The sequence below is a fragment of the Oncorhynchus nerka genome, linkage group LG18 (assembly GCF_034236695.1).
Source record: "Oncorhynchus nerka isolate Pitt River linkage group LG18, Oner_Uvic_2.0, whole genome shotgun sequence".
Lineage (NCBI taxonomy): Eukaryota > Metazoa > Chordata > Actinopteri > Salmoniformes > Salmonidae > Oncorhynchus > Oncorhynchus nerka.
The window spans coordinates 40,457,569-40,484,585 of NC_088413.1; the positions used below are offsets into that span (position 1 = coordinate 40,457,569).

At 45.1% G+C, this 27,017-nt stretch overlaps 1 protein-coding gene across 1 annotated transcript in view; it reads left to right on the forward strand.

Annotated features, from left to right (window-relative positions):
* The window catches only part of slc25a21 (solute carrier family 25 member 21), a 173,771-nt gene that overhangs the window by 98,358 nt on the left and 48,396 nt on the right, over nt 1-27,017 (forward strand). The window contains exon 3 of the mRNA XM_065003342.1: nt 19,753-19,801. Coding sequence (XP_064859414.1) covers nt 19,753-19,801 — 49 coding nt within the window. The remainder of the gene's footprint in view (nt 1-19,752; nt 19,802-27,017) is intronic.

Sequence of the window (27,017 nt, forward strand, 5' to 3'; positions counted from 1 at the left end):
ATTATACCTCCTACTATTACATTATACCTCCTATTATCACATTATACCTCCTACTAACACATTATACCTCCTACTATTACATTATACCTCCTACTATCACATTATACCTCCTACTATTACATTATACCTCCTATTATCACATTATACCTCCTACTAACACATTATACCTCCTACTACCACATTATACCTCCTACTACCACATTATACCACCTACTAACACATTATACCTCCTTCTAACACATTATACCTCCTACTACCACATTATACCTCCTACTAACGCATTATACCTCCTACTATCACATTATACCTCCTACTAACACATTATACCACCTACTAACACATTATACCTCCTTCTAACACATTATACCTCCTACTATTACATTATACCTCCTACTATCACATTATACCTCCTACTATTACATTATACCTCCTACTATCACATTATACCTCCTTCTAACACATTATACCTCCTACTAACACATTATACCTCCTACTAACACATTATACCTCCTACTACCACATTATACCTCCTACTAACACATTATACCTCCTACTACCACATTATACCTCCTACTATCACATTATACCTCCTACTATTACATTATACCTCCTATTATCACATTATACCTCCTACTAACACATTATACCTCCTACTACCACATTATACCACCTACTAACACATTATACCTCCTTCTAACACATTATACCTCCTACTATTACATTATACCTCCTACTATCACATTATACCTCCTACTATTACATTATACCTCCTATTATCACATTATACCTCCTACTAACACATTATACCTCCTACTACCACATTATACCTCCTACTACCACATTATACCTCCTACTACCACATTATACCTCCTACTAACACATTATACCTCCTACTACCACATTATACCTCCTACTAACACATTATACCTCCTACTAACACATTATACCTCCTACTATTACATTATACCTCCTACTATCACATTATACCTCCTACTATTACATTATACCTCCTACTATCACATTATACCTCCTTCTAACACATTATACCTCCTACTACCACATTATACCTCCTACTACCACATTATACCACCTACTAACACATTATACCTCCTTCTAACACATTATACCTCCTACTACCACATTATACCTCCTACTAACGCATTATACCTCCTACTATCACATTATACCTCCTACTAACACATTATACCACCTACTAACACATTATACCTCCTTCTAACACATTATACCTCCTACTATTACATTATACCTCCTACTATCACATTATACCTCCTACTATTACATTATACCTCCTACTATCACATTATACCTCCTTCTAACACATTATACCTCCTACTAACACATTATACCTCCTACTAACACATTATACCTCCTACTACCACATTATACCTCCTACTACCACATTATACCTCCTACTAACACATTATACCTCCTACTAACACATTATACCTCCTACTACCACATTATACCTCCTACTATCACATTATACCTCCTACTAACACATTATACCTCCTACTAACACATTATACCTCCTACTACCACATTATACCTCCTACTAACACATTATACCTCCTACTAACACATTATACCTCCTACTACCACATTATACCTCCTACTATCACATTATACCTCCTACTACCACATTATACCTCCTACTACCACATTATACCTCCTACTATCACATTATACCTCCTACTATTACATTATACCTCCTACTATCACATTATACCTCCTTCTAACACATTATACCTCCTACTAACACATTATACCTCCTTCTAACACATTATACCTCCTACTAACACATTATACCTCCTACTATCACATTATACCTCCTACTATTACATTATACCTCCTACTATCACATTATACCTCCTTCTAACACATTATACCTCCTACTAACACATTATACCTCCTTCTAACACATTATACCTCCTACTAACACATTATACCTCCTTCTAACACATTATACCTCCTACTAACACATTATTCCTCCTTCTAACACATTATACCTCCTACTATTACATTATACCTCCTACTATCACATTATACCTCCTTCTAACACATTATACCTCCTACTAACATACCTCCTACTAACACATTATACCTCCTACTAACACATTATACCTCCTACTACCACATTATACCTCCTACTAACACATTATACCTCCTACTACCACATTATACCTCCTACTAACACATTATACCTCCTACTATTACATTATTCCTCCTTCTAACACATTATACCTCCTACTAACACATTATACCTCCTACTATCACATTATACCTCCTTCTAACACATTATACCTCCTACTAACACATTATACCTCCTACTACCACATTATACCTCCTACTAACACATTATACCTCCTACTACCACATTATACCTCCTACTAACACATTATACCTCCTACTATTACATTATACCTCCTTCTAACACATTATACGGCAGGGGCGGCAGGGTAGCCTAGTGGTTAGAGCGTTGGACTAGTAACCGGAAGGTTGCAAACCCCCGAGCTGACATGGTACAAATCTGTCGTTCTGCCCCTGAACAGGCAGTTAACCCACTGTTCCTAGAATTTGTTCTTAACTGACTTGCCTGGTTAAATAAAGGTAAAATAAAAAATATAAAATAAAATACCTCCTTCTAACACATTATACCTCCTACTACCACCTTATACTGCCTACTAACACATTATACCTCCTACTAACACATTATACCTCCTACTAACACATTATACCTCCTACTACCACATTATACCTCCTTATACCTCCTACTACCACATTATACCTCCTACTATCACATTATACCTCCTACTACCACCTTATACTGCCTACTAACACATTATACCTCCTACTAACACATTATACCTCATACTACCACCTTATACCTCCTACTAACACATTATATCTCCTACTACCACCTTAAACCTCCGACTACCAACTTATATCTGCTACTACTACCACCTCCTACCACCTAATACCACCTTCTACCACCTCCTACCACCTCCTACCACCTTATACCACATTATACCTCCAACCACCTTATACCACCTTCTACCACCTCCTACCACCTTATACCTCCAACCACCTTATACCACCTCATACCTCCAACCACCTTATACCACCTACAACCTTATACCTCCAACCACCTTATACCACCTTCTACCACCTCCTACCACCTTATACCTCCAACCACCTTATACCACCTACTACCACCTCATACCTCCAACCACCTTATACCACCTACAACCTTATACCTCCAATCACCTTATACCACCTTATACCACCTTCTACCTCCTCTTACCACCTTATACCACCTACAACCTCATACCTCCAACCACCTTATACCACCTACTACCACCTCATACCTCCAACCACCTTCTACCACCTCCTACCACCTTATACCTCCAACCACCTTATACCACCTACTACCACCTCATACCTCCAACCACCTTATACCACCTACAACCTTATACCTCCAACCACCTTATACCACCTTCTACCACCTCCTACCACCTTATACCTCCAACCACCTCATACCTCCAACCACCTTATACCACCTACAACCTTATACCTCCAACCACCTTATACCACCTTATACCACCTTCTACCTCCTCTTACCACCTTATACCACCTACAACCTCATACCTCCAACCACCTTATACCACCTACTACCACCTCATACCTCCAACCACCTTATACCACCTACTACCACCTCATACCTCCAACCACCTTATACCACCTTCTACCACCTCCTACCACCTTAAACCTCTGACTACCAACTTATATCTGCTACTACTACCACCTCCTACCACCTAATACAACCTCCTACTTCCACCTACTACCACCTCCAACCACCTTATACCACCTTCTACCACCTCCTACCACCTTATACCACATTATACCTCCAACCACCTTATACCACCTTCTACCACCTTCTACCACCTCCTACCACCTTATACCTCCAACCACCTTATACCACCTACTACCACCTCATACCTCCAACCACCTTATACCACCTACAACCTTATACCTCCAACCACCTTATACCACCTTCTACCACCTCCTACCACCTTATACCTCCAACCACCTTATACCACCTACTACCACCTCATACCTCCAACCACCTTATACCACCTACAACCGTATACCTCCAATCACCTTATACCACCTTCTACCTCCTATTACCACCTTATACCACCTACAACCTCATACCTCCAACCACCTTATACCACCTCATACCTCCAACCACCTCCTACCACCTTATACCTCCAACCACCTTATACCACCTACTACCACCTCATACCTCCAACCACCTTATACCACCTACAACATTATACCTCCAACCACCTTATACCACCTTCTACCACCTCCTACCACCTCATACCTCCAACCACCTTATACCACCTACAACCTTATACCTCCAACCACCTTATACCACCTTATACCACCTTCTACCTCCTCTTACTACCTTATACCACCTACAACCTCATACCTCCAACCACCTTATACCACCTACTACCACCTTATACCTCCAACCACCTTATACCACCTTCTACCACCTTAAACCTCTGACTACCAACTTATATCTGCTACTACTACCACCTCCTACCACCTAATACAACCTCCTACTTCCACCTACTACCACCTCATACCTCCAACCACCTTATACCACCTTATACCACCTCCTACCACCTTATACCACATTATACCTCCAACCACCTTATACCACCTTCTACCACCTCCTACCACCTTATACCACATTATACCTCCAACCACCTTATACCACCTACTACCACCTCCTACCACCTTATACCACATTATACCACCTCCTACCACCTTATACCACATTATACCTCCAACCACCTTATACCACCTTCTACCACCTCATACCACCTTATACCACCTTCTACCACCTCATACCACATTATACCTCCAACCACCTTATACCACCTTCTACCACCAACCACCTTATACCACCTTCTACCACCTCATACCACATTATACCTCCAACCACCTTATACCACCTTATACCACCTTATACCTCCAACCACCTTATACCACCTACTACCACCTCATACCTCCAACCACCTTATACCACCTACAACCTTATACCTCCAACCACCTTATACCACCTTATACCACCTTCTACCTCCTCTTACCACCTACAACCTTATACTTCCAACCACCTTATACCACATTTTAATTCCTACTAGCACCTTACCGCAAGGTGGTAGTAGGAGGTAGTGGATGGTGTAAGTTGCCTCCAACTACCTCATTATACCTTCTACTACCACCTTATACCTCCTACTACCAACTTGTACCTCCTACTACCACCTTATACTACCTACTACCATCTTAAACCAACTTATACCTCCTACTACCACCTTATACTACTACTACCTACTACCACCTTATACCAACTTATACCTGCTACTACTACATTATACCTCCTACTACAACTTGTGCTACCTACTACCACCTTCTACCACCTTATACCAACTTATACCTGCTACTACCACCGTATACTACCTACTACCACCTTATACCAACTCATACCTGCTACTACTACATTATACCACCTACTACCAACTTATACCTCCTACTACCACCTTATACTATTACCTACTACCACCTTATACCAACTTATACCTGCTACTACTACATTATACGTCCTACTACCAACTTGTGCTACCTACTACCACCTTCTACCACCTTATACCAACTTATACCTGCTACTACCACCGTATACTACCTACTACCACCTTATACCAACTTATACCTGCTACTACTAAATTATACCACCTTCTACCTCCTTCTACCTCCTGTTACCAACTTATAACACCACTACCATCTACTGCCACCTTATACTTCCTGCTTCCACCTACTGCCACCTTATACCTCCTGCTTCCACCTACTACCACCTTATACCTCCTGCTTCCACCTTATACCTCCTACTACCAACTTGTACCTCCTACTACCACCTTATACTACCTACTACCACCTTATACCAACTTATACCTCCTACTACCAACTTGTACCTCCTACTACCACCTTATACTACTACCAACTTGTACCTCCTACTACCACCTTATACTACTACCTACTACCACCTTATACCAACTTATACCTGCTACTACTACATTATACCTCCTACTACCAACTTATGCTACCTACTACCACCTTATACTACCTACTACCACCTTATACCAACTTATACCTGCTACTACCACCGTATACTACCTACTACCACCGTATACCAACTTATACCACCTACTACCAACTTCTACCTCCTTCTACCTCCTGTTTCCAACTTATAACATCTACTACCACCTACTACCACCTACTGCCACCTTATACTTCCTGCTTCCACCTACTACCACCTTATACTTCCTGCTTCCACCTACTACCACCTTATACTTCCTGCTTCCACCTACTACCACCTTATACCTCCTGCTTCCACCTACTACCATCTAGGACCACCTTATACCACCTTCTACCATCTTATACCTCCTACAAACAAATTATACCTCCTACTACACAGCTCCTACATACCTCCTATGCAGCTGGTTCACAATATCTAAGGAAGTATCGAGCCATTGGCTGCCTGAGGTAGAGTTTCTCATAATAATCTGCACACCACATTACCTATCGAGAGATTTTTCATCTATCTTCTTTGTAGCTGTTTACATACCACCACAGTCAGAGACTGGCACTAAAAAAGCATTGAATGAGCTGTGTTCTGCCATACGCCAACAAGAAAATGCTCACCTAGAGGCGGCGCACCTCGTAGCCGGGGATTTTAATGCAGGGAAACTTAAATCAGTTTTACCAAATTTCTATCAGCATGTTAAATGTGCAACCAGGGCGAAAATAACTCTGGACCACCTTTACTCCACACACAGAGATGCATACAAAGCTCACCCTCGCCCTCCATTTGGAAATCTGACCATAATTCCATCCTCCTGATTCCTGCTAACAAGCAAACATTAAAGCAGGAAGCACCAGTGACTAGATCAATTTTTTTTTAAAGTGGTCAGGGGAAGCAAATGCTAAGCTACAGGACTACTACCACCTTATGCCTTGCTGCGTCTCTCCCACCCTGATTCCTGCTCCCAAACAGGCCAGCGGAAAGGAACACTCCTCGCCTGGAAGAAGATTTTGACTTGCAATGATCACGATACGATGTTTTACCTTCTTTAGTTGAATGCGCTGATTTTGGGACGTCATTCTGGATAACAGTGCGTGCTGAATGACTAGAATGTAGCGTGAACACAGAGGGGAGGGACCACCCAGTCAGCTGCTTCACTGTAGCAGCCCCTCCTTGGATGTTTTCTGGACCGTAGAGATCCTATCATCCGTCAGGAATGTCCGTTGTTTCTAGCCCTCCTGCATCATTTGCATGTATCTACCTCGCAAGACAGTTGGATATTGTAGCTTTGCTGTCGGTCTTTCCGCCATTGAGATCTGTATTGTAATGTACTGCAGGTAGGGCCCTCAGGTGGGTTCTAGGGCTGCAGTGGGCCCCTGGCCGGGGAACTGACAGGGATGGCTTTGGGGGTCTGATTGCATAGGCATGTCTTTTGCACGCCCTTTTTTAAACCAACCAGCCGTTTAAGTCTCTCTCCACTTAGTCTATCCAAGCTGCTAAGATGATGCAGTCTGTTTTAGTGTATGTGTGTCCAGTCAGTCCAGAGACACGGAGCGCAGGCCTCCTCGGACAGCGTGTCTGAAGAGAGACCGGAGTGTTAACGGCTAATGAAAAGATTTACTGCCTTACTGAACCTCCCTTAGTGCTGTTCCCCAGCCCTAACTAACCCTAACCCTACCCGTAATCACACCCATTATCAGCTTTTATGGACTGAGTGTTTTGAGAGATGCGGACTGGGTTATGCTCTCTTTGGCTCTTCAGTCAGGAGAACTCTCTCTCTCTCTGTTTCTCATCTCTCCCTCCTTTAGTCTCCTGTAGCCCTGGTCATCCCTCTCTCCCTCCCTCCAGCCATCTCCCACCTGCTCACCCCCCCCCCCTCTCTCTCTCCACTAGGTGACAGTAATGACACAGCTACCTCTTCTGTGGGAGGTGGAATCATTGTCACACACACACACGCAGGCACACACACGCTTTTGTGCTGACATTTGGACTGGCACATCAGATATGGCAACGGTAGCAAGATATCGCAACAATACAAATTCAAAGGCTGGGCGCTATCAAATACCAATGACCGTTTTTTTCCAGAACATTCTATGGAAGTATGAATGTAAAATGTGTGGGTTAATTACAGGCTTGTTCACATATCTTGTTGGTCTACCGTTTTGAGGTTTCTTCTATTGTTCTCTGTTAATAAGAGGGTTGTCTCGTGCAGGGATGGGCAACTGGCGGCCCCGCTTTTGAAGGCCCGCCGACCAATTTCACCACCAAAAATAAAGAATAATACGTTTTTTTTCCCTTTAATCCGTCAGAGTCTCAACTTACTGTTGAGAGTTAGAATAGTAGAATACACAAGGTGCAATTTGTGAAATGATGTTGTGCAACAGCCGTCACTCAATTAGCCCATGTCAGCTCAATTGTTTTTAGACTGGTAAGTTAGTCTCGTCAAAACTTGTAGTATGCATGGTCGAATTACCAACCGGGGTGGGGGGCCCATTGATCATCTACTATCATATTAAAAACGGAAAACATTTGCCTCCACCCTGTGTCAAATTGCATGAAATGAGTTATACAATTGTCAAGCGTTCTCTATGCCCCATGGGAAAATGTGCAGAATTGCAGGAAATGAACTGGGAGGTATGGATGTGGGTACGCAGACCCATGAGCCTCTGCAGCCCCTCACCATGAGTTCCGTTTTTTTGTGTCCCCCACCCACATCCAAGTTGCCACCCCTGGTCTAGTGTCAGTGGGATACCGGTATATAATATTGTTCAAAAGCTTGAATAGTAGTGTGTGTGTGTGCTTTGTAGACAGTAGAAAATGTTAGTGAAAACGAATGTTTCGAGGACATTTATGGCAGTTTGAAAGGAGGAGTTGATAGATTGCCTCGGGCCTGCTGGGAGAGAAAGTGAGTGTAAATGTGCTGGGGATCACTCCCTCCATCCATCTCCCCCCGTTCTCTCTTTCTCTAGAAACCCCCTTTGTTAGAATACACGGAACAGCGGATGACATTTATCATAAAGCATCCTGACAGGTGTAGTTGGAGGTCATTTGTTTAAAGGTTGTGCTGGTGAATAGGACAAGCCCGGGGGGTTGGGCACGGAGGACTTCCTGTCAAACATCAGTTACAACAGGGGTTTTGCATTTAGGTTATCATCCTCCTTTTCTCCTGCTCTTCTCGCCTGCCTCCGTGCGGGCCGGTTGGCAGAGGCGCCCCTCATTTGCATCCTGATGGACGAGCTCCGAACGCTAGGCCATCCTGCGTACGCTCCAATGGCAGAGACAATCTAACCCCCCGCGACAGTGTGTCCTCTCACCTCGGTGACGGTGGCACCTCAGTAAGTGTCGCTCAGTAAGGATCACAAGACCTCTCGGCGACAGGGACAGTTCGCCACGGTGTCGCTCAGTAAGGTTCACAAGACCTCTCGGCGACAGGGACAGTTCGCCACGGTGTCGCTCAGTAAGGTTCACAAGACCTCTCGGCGACAGGGACAGTTCGCCACGGTGTCGCTCAGTAAGGTTCACAAGACCTCTCGGCGACAGGGACAGTTCGCCACGGTGTCGCTCAGTAAGGTTCACAAGACCTCTCGGCGACAGGGACAGTTCGCCACGGTGTCGCTCAGTAAGGTTCACAAGACCTCTCGGCGACAGGGACAGTTCGCCACGGTGTCGCTCAGTAAGGATCACAAGACCTCTCGGCGACAGGGACAGTTCGCCACGGTGTCGCTCAGTAAGGTTCACAAGACCTCTCGGCGACAGGGACAGTTCGCCACGGTGTCGCTCAGTAAGGTTCACAAGACCTCTCGGCGACAGGGACAGTTCGCCACGGTGTCGCTCAGTAAGGTTCACAAGACCTCTCGGCGACAGGGACAGTTCGCCACGGTGTCGCTCAGTAAGGATCACAAGACCTCTCGGCGACAGGGACAGTTCGCCACGGTGTCGCTCAGTAAGGATCACAAGACCTCTCGGCGACAGGGACAGTTCGCCACGTGTCGCCAGCTGTCATATTCCTCATTTTGTCGGGTCGTTTTCATCTGTCGTCATATTCATGACTGGTCTTACCTGTCATTCTCCCTGACATTCTGTCTCTCTCCGTGGTTCAATTACCAGGGGCCGGTGAGAAACGTGTCATGCACTCGTAGCGCACTTCCGTTTTGATTGATACACGTTCCCGTTTGGTCTTGTGTTTCACGTAACTGGTAACTGGCATAGTATGGTGTGCTCGAATGGACATGATAGATGGAAGTAGGAGGCCGATCTCTGTCTCTTGGACGGGATGCTAGGTTCTGTCTTGGTTAACGAGGAATTGAAGAGGAGCTTCCCAGATAGCGGAGAGGGGGAGGATGAATCATCTTCCCGTCTTATTGTCCCTCCTGCTTCCCACCTCCCTCCCTCCCTCTCAGCTCATCTGATTCATAGCCGTTGACCTGAGAAACAAGAGAAGCTCTGCCTCACCCTCCCTCCCTCCCTCCCTCACTCCCTCTCTCTCTCTCTCTCTCTCTCTCCCCCTCCCTCCCTCCCTCCCTCCCTCCCTCCCAGTGATAGTTGACACCACTCTACTCCCAGTCCACAGAGAGACTGACAAGAGGTGATAACAGATGAAGTAGCAGAACCAGTAGCAGCCAGCAGTAATAACACACACACACACACACACACACACACACACAGAGTAGTCAGGGCCCGTCAAGGCACCAGGAATGCCTGTGTGTTCGCAGTGTAGGAGCAGATGCAGCGCAGGTTCAGCTCTCGACAGGGGCCCTCAATAAAATCCCCTGCTGTCATTGGAGAAGGCCCCGCTTGTTTTTGTAAGCGCCCTTTGAGCAGAATTAGAGACTGTTCAGAGAGTTGACTTGTGTGTGTGTGTGGTTAACTGGGAGAGATGTTACGCTGACAGGAAGCGTGATTGGGGGGGCATTTTAGTCATTAATAGCTGTATCCTCCATGTGTTCTTCTCTTTTTCTACCTCTGTCTCTCTCTCTCTCTGTCTCTCTGTCTGACTCTCCATTCAATTCAAGGGGCTTTATTGGCATGGGAAACATATGTTAACATTGCCAAAGCAAGTGAGGTAGATTATATACAAAGGTGAAATCAACAATAAAAATTAACAGTAAACGTTGCAGAGGTTCCAAAAGAATAAAGACATTACAAATATCGTATTATGTATATATACAGTATAACAATGTACAAATGTTTAAAGTACAAAAGGGAAAATAAATGAGCATAAATATGCGTTGTAATTATAATCTCTCTCTGTCTCTCTCTCTCTCAATTCAATTCAAGGGGCTTTATTGGCATGGGAAACATGTGTTAACATTGCCAAAGCAAGTGAGGTAGATAATATACAAAAGTGAAATAAACAATAAAAGTATGTCTCTCTCTCCGTCTCTCTGTCTCTGTCGCTCTCTCTCTGTCTCTGTCTCTCTCTCTGCCTCTCTCTCTGTCTCTCTGTCTGTCTCTGTCTCTCTCCTTCTCTCTGTCTGTCTCTGTCTCTCTCTCTGTCTCTGTCGCTCTCTCTCTGTCTCTCTCTGTCTCTCTGTCTCTCTCTCTCTCTCTGTCTCTCTCTGTCTGTCTCGGTCTCTCTGTCTCTGTCTCTCTCTCTCTGCCTGTCTCTCTCTGTCTCAATCTCTCTGTCTCTGTCTCTCTCTCTGCCTCTCTCTGTCTGTCTCTGTCTCTCTCCTTCTCTCTGTCTGTCTCTCTCTCTGTCTCTCTCTCTGTCTCTGTCTCTCTCCTTCTCTTTCTCTCTGTCTGTCTCTCTCTCTCCATCTCTTAATTCAATTTGCTTTATTGGCATGACATAACAATGTACTTGTTGCCAAAACTTACTTTGGATATTTACAATATGAAAATAATAAGAATCAAAATTGTCAACGGGACAACAGTAACAACAATAACCAAGTGTCAAAATAACCATACATTCAACAATAACAATAAGCATACAGTAGAGGACATGTGCAGGTTGATTGGTCTGTCAGACACTGTCCCTCAACTTATGGCAGGCAGCAATGTAGTGCGCTGCCAACCCACAGCTCTCTGCGTCCTCCCCCAACAGGACGGGTATTCTATCCTCACCAGAGAGGTCTTTGAAACCTTGAATAAGGGTTTCACAAATTTGGAGGAATGACACTCTCTAATTGTTTTGTATTTGTGACATTTTGTCAGGAAATGCAGCTCCGTCTCAGGTTCTGCTGTTGTGCAGTGGTTACACAGCCTTTCCTCTACAGGGAGCCAGGTTCCCTCTCCATCTCTCCCCCTCTCTCTCTCTGTGTCTATATCTCTCCTATTCATTATAGCTCTCTCTCTCTGTATGTGTGGTGTTTTTGGGGCTGTAGCTCTTTCCATTCCCAGATGGTCCTGAATAAACCATTAGACAAACTCTCTTTCTTTATATATATGTAAATTCCTTCATAATCAGGACCTTAACGTCCGTATTTGTTTAAGGGGGTTGAAGGTTTATTTCCCCAACTGGTTCTACTTCTTATTTCCTCTCTCTTCCTCAAATACTCTGGGAACAGAATGATAAATGATACATAGGACGCAGGCTTTATCATTCTGTTCTCAGGGTAGGTTCACTTGGGACGCATACCTAGACTCCCTGACATGAGAGGAGCTCTGAAATGAGGAATCATAAATCACTGATATTAATGGCCGCCTGTTTCTGCATTAATTAACTTTCTTTCCTCTGCTTAAAGCCTTTAATTGCATTTTAATATCCGCCAGTGTATGTGTACTTTACTCGTGAAAGTCCAATGTTTCTGCCATATTTCCTCCTCCCCTCTAGCCCAAATGAGGTGATTATTGTCGCGTCCCAAATGGCACCCTCTTCCCTATGTAGTGCACTACTTTTTGGCCAAACCCTATTGGGCCCTGTTTTTTTAAAAATATTTTATGTAAAAGTAGTACGCTATATAGGGATTAGGATGCCATTTGGGATATAGAATGTGTTTAATGGGTTGGTCTGTGCCCACTTTGGTTTGAAAATGGTTTAAATTCCCAATTTCACTTTAATAGGATTACATTCGAATGGGCGAGTCTGCTGTTTTCTGTAAGAACAGAGTTGATTCTCTCAAGGCACCATTTCAGCGTTAAAGTGTTGGCCTGCTGCTATAAGTAATGCGTTGTAGTTTATTGGTCCAGCCCCGATACAGTCGCGTGTGAATTTAGGTGTCCCCTAAATTGTTTTATGTTTTACGTTGAATTATATTCTCCATCTCCCATTCGGACCGACTCATTCATCTACATGCCTAATGTACAGTATGTGCTTGGAGGCTATGCTGTGTAGGTGTTGAGCCGGCTTGTTACAAACCATTCACCCATACCAAAATATACGTATGTACTACTGTAAGTAGCTGTGAATAGAAGCGTCCGTTGCGTTTATTCATTGAGACATTCATGTTAAATCATGTGTTAAGTTTATAAAAGTTTGTCGCACAAACATACTTCCATTTTCTTCATTGACGGGTCAAAAGTACTTGTATACTTGCTCCTTCGTGTGCCCCTGAATCTTTAGTGTACCTCGGTACTGCAGGGACTAATCCGGGAACAGTAGTCCAGTTCTGGCTGGGACCGGTGCATCCATACTTCACTCTTCAACCGGTTCTTTCCGTCCTGACAGTAATGGAACCTGAATGTCGTCTCTGCGTGTTGATGGATTATCTGCTTTGTTCCACTTCGGTGACAAATGGAGGAGTGTTGGCGCTGTGTTTGTTTTGCATTGTGACTCTGATGCGTTTGTGAAACACAGTCACATTCAGCCGTCAGCTACGGGTTCAACTGAAGGGTTCGTCGGGGCATATCGTATCAGAGAGCTGAACTAAAAAGGGCCTGGGAGTGCGTCTCTGTAGCAATTTAGAGTCTTCTCTTGGGAGTCGATGTGCCGTAACCGTAGGCCATGTATGGCTGATGTCCTAAATGATATGGCCAGTAACTCACTGCCGTTGCTGTCCCGGAGAAATGGCACCGTAGGTAAGGCCGTATCAAATATGATATCGAATAATTAATAGAGACGAATCATCTAGGAATTAATCAAGTTTTTTTAGAGCCTAATGCACACAGTGCGTGTCACTTTCACAGGGGAATTCCAAATTCCTTTTCTCTCTGGCTACTAGGAATTGTGACTCCTGTCCGTCTCTGTGATTGATGACACCTGTGCGGTCACGTTGAGCAATCGCTCCCTGGCACAGCGCTGTTTTCCTTTCTCACTTCTGCGTGGGAGCGAACTGCGTGGCTCCCTGAGCCAAAACCAACTCGGATCAGTATCTCATCTGCGTGATGTATGATCAACTTTTTTTTTCCTGTAAGAAAAGTTATCAGACTAGGTGGAATGTTGAAGCGACGGGCTGCCCGTGTCGGTGCTTGTTAAAGCTATAGGACACAGTGGGTGCCTCTAGCCTGGTATTCTACCCTGGACAAATAGAATGCGTTCTAATAATGTGTTTCTATGGTCTACCCTATGGTTATTTAAAGTAGGCCGATCTATTCTATTCTATTCTATTGGACCGTTCTTTAGCACAGGCCTACAATCCAGAGTCCCTCTGACTCTGACTACTGAGTCCTGCCCGTAGCCAAAATTCCAAGCGTGTTAAACACTGGCACACGATGGAAACAGCTGGCGATAGAAATCGCCATTCGATCAAAAAAAAGCACGATTTTTTTCCCCCGTGAAATCTGTGTTGTTTTTTGAAATCATAGCCACTAAGTTTTTTTTTTTTTGTTGTTGGTCAAGTAACACTGATATTTAACACAGAGACGGTTTTGGTGAAGTAGAGTATCAATACAGTATCTGATTGTGTAACGTGGCTGTGTTCCAGGCAGAGCTGCCGCTCTCTCTCGGTGTGTGCGTCTACATGTTTTTTCCTTCCTTATCAGGACCTCAATGTCATAACAATTCACCCAAATGTCCTAACGAGGTAGTACAGTACGTGTCAACTTTTTAGAACAGTTTATGTCCTGAAATTGTTCAAATGCTATTTGTAAACTTAATGTTTGGGTTGAGGTTTTAGGGGTTAGGGGGAAAATACATATTTTTCCTCTCCTGAAAGTTCATAAAAATAAAGCTGGTGGGGGGGGGGGGGGGGTGCTTGTGCAGGCGCTGGAGCCCTGGTTGACAGGACCTGTCAGTGCCATTTTGACACCGGAGACAAAATAAATGGTAAATAATGGGATCCACCAACATTTGACCCAGTGTAGTGGAGCAGAGCTAGAAAACCCAACCAGATGGCAGGTCACTGTGGTGTTATTTCAGTACAACTATTCTACACCAGCGGTAGGAGCTCTCTGCTGTTCTCACAGAAAGATGAGGAGACATGCCAACCCAAGACAATATCATGCTTTTATCCAAAGGGACAAGTTCTCCTCATCTACAGTATGTGCGTACATTTTAGTATGTGTATGTGATCGCTGGGGGAATTGAACCTGCAGCCCTGGCATTGCCAGCACCACACAGGAAAACCTTAACGTCCAGTTGTTGTTTCAGCTCCTCATTCGACACATAGCTGCCTGATATCATCAGTCTGTCCCTGTTGTTGCTCTTCCCACAATTCAACCAAACTCTCTGAAGAAGACGAGTGAAGGCCCTCCTGCTCCACACGGCACCAGTGCGTCATGGGGGTTTCCTTTCAGCTGTCAGCACGTGCTACTGTTTAATCGGGCCAGCGTTCAGCACCGAGACCCCTCACACACTCCAGGGTACCCCACACACACTTCTACCGTTCTTCCCTCCACGTTCACACCACCCTCACACTCATCAGCCGTGGAGAGGAACAACCGCAGGAGGAAATTAAACGAAACACGGACTGATCAGTGCTGGTATGTAGTGTTGAGGTGGTGCTCAAGGAATGTTCTACTGTAGTCCGGGCACCAGTCTGTTCAACTAACATGCCACTCCCTTGTGCTCTGTGTCGTGTTTAGTTGGACAGGAGTGGCAAGGAGTGGAATGAACTCTCACCAGACTGGTAACCAGACGAGTTCTACATAGGATCTCGTTTGGTTGAGGTTGGAGTTGTTAGCGTTCTGTCAGGCTCGTTGTCGGTCTTTTTTTGTCCCGGTTATCACCTTGCGTCTCAGGCGTCGCATCGAGCTGAGTAGTCCGATCACTACACACAGCTAACCCACATCAGATAGACAGCCTACAGTTTATAGTAGTCAGGCCTACTCTGCGGTGCGTCTCTGTAGCAATTAGAGTCTTCTCTTGGGAGTCAATGTGCCGTAACCATTGACCATGAATGGCTGATGTCCTAAATGATATGGCCAGTAACTCACTGCTGTTGCTGTCCCAGAGAAATGGCACCGTAAGTAAGACCATATCAAAGGCCAAAATCTATTTTAATCTGCTTCCGTTGGGAACATACAAGTTTAGTGGAGGCCTTCACTCTGAGACCGTTGTTGGCCTCATGCATATAGGAACACTACTTCTCCCTGTGTCCCTCTGTCTCTGTCTCTCTCACTCAGCTCTGTTTTCTCTATTTTCCAGAACTGAAACTATGAGAGAGAAAACATGCCTTAGCTTAGTCCATGAGAATGTGATCTCCAGTCTGCTCCAGTCCCCCTGAGCTACACGGGCAGTCAATGATGAATTAACGATAAACCTTCTCCTAATGTTGTTGTGTGTCTGACTTGGGATGCGTTCCAAATGACACCTTATTCCCTTGGGCTCTGATCAAAATAGTGCACTAGGTAGGGAATAGGGTGGCATTTGGGATGCAGTCTAGGCGTGGACTTGTTCGGACCGGGTGTGTGGAGACATGGAGGAACCTATTGCGTTGTTGTTTTGTTCGTTCATTTCTCTGTTTGGTTTCCTCTAATGTGGATCCTAATGCTGTGTGTGTGTGTGTGTGTGTAGGAATAGAAGAACGTCTTGTTCTTTCCCAGCAGTCCTCTGTTTGAAAAGGCTTAGTGTGCAGGCAGACAGACAGGTTGGGGTTTGAAAAGGCTTAGTGTGCAGGCAGACAGACAGGTTGGGGATTGAAAAGGCTTAGTGTGCAGACAGACAGGTTGGGATTTGAAAAGGCTTAGTGTGCAGACAGGTTGGGGTTTGAAAAGGCTTAGTGTGCAGACAGGTTGGGGTTTGAAAAGGCTTAGTGTGCAGGCAGACAGGTTGGGGTTTGAAAAGGCTTAGTGTGCAGACAGACATACAGGTTGGGGTTTGAAAAGGCTTAGTGTGCAGACAGACATACAGGTTGGAGTTTGAAAAGGCTTAGTGTGCAGACAGACAGGTTGGGGATTGAAAAGGCTTAGTGTGCAGACAGACAGGTTGGGGTTTGAAAAGGCTTAGTGTGCAGACAGACAGGTTGGGGTTTGAAAAGGCTTAGTGTGCAGACAGACAGGTTGGGGTTTGAAAAGGCTTAGTGTGCAGACAGACAGGTTGGGGTTTGAAAAGGCTTAGTGTGCAGACAGACAGGTTGGGGTTTGAAAAGGCTTAGTGTGCAGACAGACAGGTTGGGGTTTGAAAAGGCTTAGTGTGCAGACAGACAGGTTGGGGTTTGAAAAGGCTTAGTGTGCAGACAGACAGGTTGGGGTTTCAAAATACTTAGTGTGCAGACAGACAGGTTGGGGTTTGAAAAGGCTTAGTGTGCAGACAGACAGGTTGGGGTTTGAAAAGGCTTAGTGTGCAGACAGACAGGTTGGGGTTTGAAAAGGCTTAGTGTGCAGACAGACAGGTTGGGGTTTGAAAAGGCTTAGTGTGCAGACAGACAGGTTGGGGTTTGAAAAGGCTTAGTGTGCAGACAGACAGGTTGGGGTTTGAAAAGGCTTAGTGTGCAGACAGACAGGTTGGGGTTTGAAAAGGCTTAGTGTGCAGACAGACAGGTTGGGGTTTGAAAAGGCTTAGTGTGCAGACAGACAGGTTGGGGTTTGAAAAGGCTTAGTGTGCAGACAGACAGGTTGGGGTTTCAAAATACTTAGTGTGCAGACAGACAGGTTGGGGTTTGAAAAGGCTTAGTGTGCAGACAGACAGGTTGGGGTTTGAAAAGGCTTAGTGTGCAGACAGACAGGTTGGGGTTTGAAAAGGCTTAGTGTGCAGACAGACAGGTTGGGGTTTGAAAAGGCTTAGTGTGCAGGCAGACCGGTTGGGGTTTGAAAAGCCTTAGTGTGCAAACAGACAGGTTGGGGTTTGAAAAGGCTTAGTGTGCAGACAGACAGGTTGGGGTTTGAAAAGGCTTAGTGTGCAGACAGACAGGTTGGGGTTTGAAAAGGCTTAGTGTGCAGACAGTCCTACAGGTTGGGGTTTGAAAAGGCTTAGTGTGCAGACAGTCCTACAGGTTGGGGTTTGAAAAGGCTTAGTGTGCAGACAGACAGGTTGGGATTTGAAAAGGCTTAGTGTGCAGACAGACAGGTTGGGGTTTGAAAAGGCTTAGTGTGCAGGCAGACAGGTTGGGGTTTGAAAAGGCTTAGTGTGCAGGCAGACAGGTTGGGGTTTGAAAAGGCTTAGTGTGCAGACAGACAGACAGGTTGGGGTTTGGAGTGTTTGAGCGTTACGTCATCAGGTTACCTGGAGGAGAGGAGATCCAGTGGCTCATAGTAACACCAATCTTTGGCAAAATGTCTGGGACTGAGGGTAAGATCCATTCATGTGACTAGAGGATTATTAAGGTCAAATGTTTACGGTAGTAACCGATAATGACCTTTTTTCCAGTTTGAATTCATATCAACGACGGGAGGCTCTGACCTCCCTAGACAGTTCTACCAACGCATAGCTAGTGCCCATATTAAGATGTTCTTTCTCTGTGGTATTTCTCTCTCGTGATAATTGGCTTCCTGGAAAAACCCCAAGGAGACACTCTGTTGTTTATAGACAATATATTTAATGGAGCTTAATTAGAATGAAACCGTGTTGCAGAGCAGCTGTGTACACACCGAGGGAATCTGCGAGGGGAAACCATTCAACACAATAGCAGACTTAAGAGCGAGAAATGCAGTGAGAATGACGAATCTGACTTTATAATGGCTGATTGAGGTGGAATGTCTCCAGTGTTGGAGTGCAATGGGTTGTTTTGTTTTTTTTAAACACAGATGTACTTCGTTATACTGTGTGTGTCTCGTTCACAGACAGAATATTACCATTTGGCTCTGGGTGCTGAGATAAGTATGCGTGTTGGACTGGGACCACGAGGCCCTCACTGATCAACAGGCTCTACATTGATGATCCAACAACCCACGGATGTTTGGTGACTTGAGCCCATCGTCACTAGCCTGGTACTATCACAATCACAGTAGGATTATATAGTCCCTTAGCGCCTGTTTGGGGGGGGTGCACTACCGAGAAGGCTTACCACACCCTGGCGGTAAAAGATATGAGTGGTGTGATGATTCATGTGTCTCTAACCCACTGTGTTTGGTCTGTGGGGTGGTACCAATGATTATTGGGTGGTACGGAGGTTGGCTGGCTGACTGGGTAATGATGAAGTGAAAAATGTGACAGAAATCGGTTGCCGTTCGTAGTTTGGTTCATCATTGTGTCTCTTACTTTTTACGATGTTCGCCAGCAAAGAAGCCCTCCGTTTGCCAAACAAATCACTGTCAGGTTGACAGTGTGCACATTCAGGTAAATGGAGAGCAATATTGTGATGAGTTCTACTTTCGTTTCTCTTCAGGTCTGGTGGAGATTCTGTTGATGCACCCTCTAGATGTGGTGAAGACCAGGTACGTCGCCCTATAAAACACACACACACACTTTTAACCTAAATCCAATGGCTGGATGGCAGCATTCGCACAAAACTGAAAGCGCGATCCACCACATTAACCCATGGAAAGAGTTCTGGATATATGGCTGAATTACAAACAGTGTAGTTATTCCTTCAGCAAGGCAATCAAACAAGCGAAATCCCAGTACAGGGACAAGGTGGAGTCGCAATTCAACGGCTCAGACACGAGACGGATGTGGCAGGGTCTACAGGAAATCACTACAGAAAGAAAAGTCACGTCACGGACACCGACGTCACGCTTCCAGACAAACTAAACACCTTCTTTGCCCGCTTTGAGGATAATACAGTGCCACCATCGCGGCTCACTAACAAAGACTGCGCTCCCCTTCTCCGTGGTCGACGTGAGTAAAACATATAAACGTGTTAACCCTCGCAAGGCTGCTAGCCCAGACAGCATCCCTAGCCACGTCCTCAGAGGATGCGCAGACCAGCTGGCTGGTGTGTTTACAGACATATTCAATCACTCACTATCCCAGTCTGTTGTCCCCACATACTTCAAGATGACTACCATTGTTCCTGTACCCAAGAAGGCAAAGATAAATCCCTACCGCCCCGTAGCACTCACTCCTGTCACCATGAAGTGCTTTGCTAGACTAGTTAATGGCTGCAATCCCGTTAACGGGATCGATATGACAACAGCCAGTGAAAGTGCAGGGCGCCAAATTCAAAACAACACAATTAAAATTCCTCAAACATACATGTATCTTATACCGTTTTAAAGGTAATCTTGTTGTTAATCCCACCACAGTGTCCGATTTCAAATAGGCTTTACGGCGAAAGCACCACAAACGATTATGTTAGTTCACCACCAACTCACAGAAAAACACAGCCATTTTTCCAGCCAAATCATCAAATCAAATCATCAAATCAAATTTATTTATATAGCCCTTTGTCCATCAGCTGATATCTCAAAGTGCTGTACAGAAACCCAGCCTAAAACCCCAAACAGCAAACAATGCAGGTGTAAAAGCACGGTGGCTAGGAAAAACTCCCTAGAAAGGCCAAAACCTAGGAAGAAACCTAGAGAGGAACCAGGCTATGTGGGGTGGCCAGTCCTCTTCTGGCTGTGCCGGGTAGAGATTATAACAGAACATGACCAAGATGTTCAAATGTTCATAAATGACCAACATGGTCGAATAATAATAAGGCAGAACAGTTGAAACTGGAGCAGCAGCACAGTCAGGTGGACTGGGGACAGCAAGGAGTCATCATGTCAGGTAGTCCTGGGGCACGGTCCTAGGGCTCAGGTCCTCCGAGAGAGAGAGAAAGAAAGAGAGAATTAGAGAGAGCATATGTGGGGTGGCCAGTCCTCTTCTGGCTGTGCCGGGTGGAGATTATAACAGAACGTGGCCAAGATGTTCAAATGTTCATAAATGACCAGCATGGTTGAATAATAGTAAGGCAGAACAGTTGAAACTGGAGCAGCAGCATGGCCAGGTGGACTGGGGACAGCAAGGAGTCATCATGTCAGGTAGTCCTGGGACATGGTCCTAGGGCCCAGGCCAGTTGAAACTGGAGCAGCAGCATGGCCAGGTGGACTGGGGACAGCAAGGAGTCATCATGTCAGGTAGTCCTGGGGCATGGTCCTAGGGCTCAGGTCCTCCGAGAGAGAGAAAGAAAGAGAGAAGGAGAGAATTAGAGAACGCACACTTAGATTCACACAGGACACCGAATAGGACAGGAGAAGTACTCCAGATATAACAAACTGACCCTAGCCCCCCGACACATAAACTAATGCAGCATAAATACTGGAGGCTGAGACAGGAGAGTCACAAAAAGCACAAATAGAGATCAAATGAATCACTAACCTTTGATGATCTTCATCAGATGACACTTATAGGTCACCGTGCTTCTACACCTGCATTGCTTGCTGTTTGGGGTTTTAGGCTGGGTTTCTGTACAGCACTTTGAGATATCAGCTGATGTACGAAGGGCTATATAAATACATTTGATTTGATTTGATAGGACTTCATGTTACACAATACATGTATGTTTTGTTTGATAAAGTTCATATTTATATCAAAAAGTCTGAGTTTACATTGGTGCGTTACATTCACTAGTTCCAAAAACATCCAGTGATTTTGCATAGCCACATAAATTCAACAGAAATACTCATCATAAATGTAGATGAAAATACAAGTTATACACATGGAATTATAGATATACCTCTTTTTAATGCAACTGCTGTGTCAGATTTTTTTTAAACTACGGAAAAAGCAAACCATGTAATAATCTTAGACGGCGCTCAGAAAAAAAGAAGATTATCCGCCGTGTTGGAGTCAACAGAAATCAGAAATGACTTTATAAATATTCCCTTACCTTTGATGATCTTCATCAGAATGCACTCCCAGGAATCGCAGTTCCACAATAAATGCTTGATTTGTTCGATAATGTCCATTATTTATGTCCAAGTAGCTACTTTTGTTAGGGCTTAGGTATACAAATCCAAACGCTCGTGCAGGTCCAGCATAACATCGGACAAAAACTTCACAAAGTTATATTACAGGTCTTAGAAACATTTCAAACTAAGTATAGAATCAATCTTTTTTATCATAAATCTTCAATAACGTTCCAATCGGAGAATTCCTTTGTCTGTAGAGAAGCCATGGAACGCAGGTCGCTATCATGTGAATTGCGAGTGACCAGCCCTTGGCTCTCTGCCAGACACCTGGCTCATTCAGCTCCCATTCAGCCCCACAACACAGTAGAAGCCTCATTCAAGTTTCTAAAGACGGTTGACATCTAGTGGAAGCCCTAGGAAGTGCAACTTCATCCATATCCCACTGTGAATTCAATAGGGACTTGGTTGAAAATCGACCAACCTCAGATTTCTCACTTCCTGTTTGGATTTCTTCTCAGGTTTTTGCCTGCCATATGAGTTCTGTTATACTCACAGACATCATTCAAACAGTTTTAAACTGTTTAAACTTCAGAGTGTTTTATATCCAATACTAATAATAATATGCATATATTAATTAGCAACTGGGACTGAGGAGCAGGCCGCTTACTCTGGGTACCTCTGGGCAGCTTTCATCCAAGCTACTCTATACTGCCCCTGCAGCCATATGAAGTTAAGGATCAAATCACCTCAACCTTACCTATTACCCTAGACCCACTTCAATTTGCTTACCACCCCAATAGATCCACAGACGACACAATCGCCATCACACTGCACACTGCCCTATCCCATCTGGACAAGAGGAAACCATGTAGGAATGCTGTTCATTGACTACAGCTCAGCATTTAACACCATAGTACCCTCCAGGCTCATCATCAAGCTGGAGGCCCTGGGTCTCAACCCTGCACAGTGCAACTGGCTACTTGACTTTCTGACGGGCCGCCCCCAGGTGACGAAGGTAGGGAACAACATCTCCACTCCGCTGATCCTCAACACTGGGGCCCCACAAGGGTGTCTGCTCAGACCCTCCTGTACTCCCTGTTCACCCACAACTGCGTGGCCAAGCACGCCTCCAACTCAATCATCAAGTTTGCGGACAACACAACAGTAGTATGGCTGATTACCAACAACGACAAGCCTACAGGGAGATGGTGAGGGCCCTGGGAGTGTGTTGCCAGGAAAATAACGTCTCACTCAACGTCAACAAAACAAAGGAGATGATCGTGGACTTCAGGAATCAGCAGAGGGAGCACCCCCCTCTCCACATCGAAGGGACAGTGGTGGAGAAGGTTGAAAGTTTTAAGTTTCTGGGCGTACCCATCACAGACAAACTGAAATGGTCCACCTACACAGACAGTGTGGTGAAGAAGGCGCAACAGCACCTCTTCAACCTCAGGAGGCTGAAGAAATGTGGCTTGTCACCCAAAACCCTAACAAACTTTTACAGATGCACAATCGAGAGCCTCCTGTCGGGCTGTATCACCGCCTGGTACGGCAACTGCACTGCCCGCAACCGCAAAGCTCTCCAGAGGATGGTGCGGTCTGCACAACGCATAACCGGGGGCAAACTACCTGCCCTCCAGGACACCTACAGCACCCGATGTCACAGGAAGGCCAAAAAGATCATCAAGGACAACAACCACCCGAGCCACTGCCTGTTCACCCCGCTATCATCCAGAAAGCGAGGTCAGTACAGGTGCATCAAAGCTGGGACCAAGAGACTGAAAAACAGCTTCTATCTCAAGGCCATCAGACTGTTAAACAGCAATCACTAAATCAGAGAGGCTGCTACCTACACTGAGGCCCAATCACTGGCCACTTTAATAAATGGATCACTAGTCACTTTATACAGTGCCACTTTGAATAACGGCACTTTAATAATGTTTACATATCTTACATTACTCATCTCATATTTATATACTGTACTCTATACCATCTATTGAATCTTGCCTATGCTGCTCGGCCATCGCTCATTCATATATTTGAAGAATATGTACATATTCTTATTCCATCCCTTTAGATTTGTGTGTATTAGGTATTTGTTGGGGAATTGTTAGAATACTTGTTAGATATTACTGCACTGTCAACTAGAAGCACAAGCGTTTCGCTACACTCGCATTAACATCTGCTAACCATGTGTATGTGACCAATACGATTTGATTTGATTTGATGACAGGGTGACGTTTTTTTGTTGAATTCACATTAGTTGACAACTCAACCAAATGTCAATAAAAACTAGACGTTGAACTGATGTCTGCGCCCAGTGGGTTGGGCCTATATTCTGGAGTGTTTCTCATACCAGGGCTTTCCCCCCGCTGCTTAGCTCAGTGGGGCTGGATCTGGCCAGCACTGTATTCTACCAGTGGTGCAGCATTCCATGCCAAAGCCCTAAACCATTTTGTGGAAAATGAAATGCATCATTTACCCATTCCACCCCACAATGTTTAAGTAATACGTTTTTATGTTTTGCAAATCACTTAAATTTTTTACCTCGTTATTTAATTTGATCCCATCCTTTTTTTCATGGCCTCTGGGTTGCTGCTGAAAAAGAACCAGACAGAGAAAATAAATCTGAGTGCAGAGTTTTGGGGTTGTTGTTTTTAATGTCTTCATTCTCTCGCTCTCTCTCTTTCTCCCTCCCTCTCTCTCTCTCGCTCTCTCTCTTTCTCCCTCCCTCTCTCTCTCTCTTTCTCCCTCCCTCTCTCGCTCTCTCTCTTTCTCCCTCCCTCTCTCGCTCTCGCTCTCTCTCTTTCTCCCTCCCTCTCTCTTTCTCTCTCTCTTTCTTTCTCACTCATTCTCTCGTTCTCCCTCTCTCTCTTTCTTTCCTGCCCCCCCCTCCCTCTCATGTAATGGTGGCAGTGCTGTGAGGGTAGAGAGGTAGGAGGGTGATCAGGACCCTCACACCACAGCCACTCAGCCATCCATCCATAAACAGGTCGTGGGCTGCTACTTAAGCTTTATAGTCTTTCACAGGCCCAGCAAGACCGCTGGCAAGGCCTCAACCCCCCTGCCCTACCCCTCCACCCTTCCCTCTGCCCTTTTCTCTCCTCCACCTCCACACCCCACCGCCTTCCCCTCCACCCGTCCCCTCTGCTGCTGCCCTCCGAAACCCTCCCCTCCACCCGCCCTCTATAAATTCTGCTGCTTCTCTGTCATTTACAGCAGTAGTTTCTTGGTAAATAAACTTTCGAAGGCTTGCCTTTTTAAAAAGTGAAGGTGGAATGGAGGCCCACGACCAGAAGAGAAGAGCGAGGAGGAGTGGAAAGGCAGGAGGGATAAAAGGAGAAGGTTGCTGGAGCAAGACACTCAGACACACAAACACCTCACAGACACACGGAGACTGGCCGGGCAGTGTTGTAATTAGTAGATATCTGATCCTCTCGGGGCCTGTTGTGTGATTTACAGCCCTGTGTAGAAGGTATAGAGGGTTTTATTACAGGTAAGGGCTGACCACAGCCTGTCTGTCCTCACACACAGGGGTCAGGGTTAAAAGTGCATGAGCTATTTTCTTTGTAATGCCCTTCTTTAAAGAGTGGTAAAAACACCAGTAAAAACCCACAGCTTTATTGATCTGTTTTGTGCCTGTGTGTCCCCGTGTCTCTGCCTGGCCCGTGTGTGTGTGTGTGTGTGTGTGTGTGTGTGTCTCTGTCTCTGTCTCTGTCTCTGCCTGCCCCATCAACCAGTAGCTCTTTGGGGATCCATCTATGTGTTTGTCTTGTTCTCAAAGGGATTTCCCTTTTACTCTTCAGGACATTGCACTTGATGTCCTTATTCCACAGGTCTCTGAGTGCAGTCTTCTTTAATAGATGGGATAAACAGACAATGTATTTCTATTTTGGAGCTGGAACTCAAGAGCCAAGGCCAGAAATATGGAAGGTTTATTGAATCTGCCTCTTTAAACTTCAGGAGGTTTCTGGCTGCTGAAGGACAAGCTACACACACACACCCCCGAACACACATGCTTACACACTCGCACTCTCTCGGTTTCTCTCTCTCCCTCTCTGTTTTACACACTCATTCAGAACATCTACACATTAGATTATACACACAGCAGAATGTACACACACTAGCTAGCTAATTGGGACCGAGAAGCCGGAGCTGAAATGTATTAGCAGGCGGGAGGCTTGGAGCTGGCCAGGCTGACTGGTAGCTGATGAGGCCTTCAGACACACACACCTTCACTGGGTCGGTCTCTTTCTCTCTCGCTTTCTCTCTCTATCTCGTCAGCTCGCTCGCACTCTCAGCTCTCTCTCTCTCAGCTCTCTCTCTCTCTCAGCTCGCTCTCTCTCAGATCTCTATTTTCTCTCTCAGCTCGCTCTCTCTCAACTCACTCTCAGCTCTCTCTATTCTCTCTCAGGTCTCTCTATTTTCTCTCAGCTCTCTCTATTTTCTTTCTTGCTCTCTTTCTCAGCCAGGCCAGGCATGGGTCTTATTAGGGCCTGGCTGCTTAGCTCCTGCTCCTGTCTTTAATGTCCACTGGCCCAAATTGGACTTCAGGCGACTGGAGTAAATTAAGTTTTTTTCCACCGAGCCGCCAAACATGAAAAATCAAAGGGATTTTTAATGGACTTTCTCTTCTGAAGGGGAAACCTGACAAAATATGTAGTGTACCTGAGAATTCATGTTTACTCATTTTCCCAAAATGAGGGCCCACTCCCATCTAGTTTGAAAGCAGGTGGGGGACTAGTTTGCGTCCCAAGTGGAGCCCTTTTCCCTATATGTCAGATATTTGATTAATTATCATTTTAGGATTGAA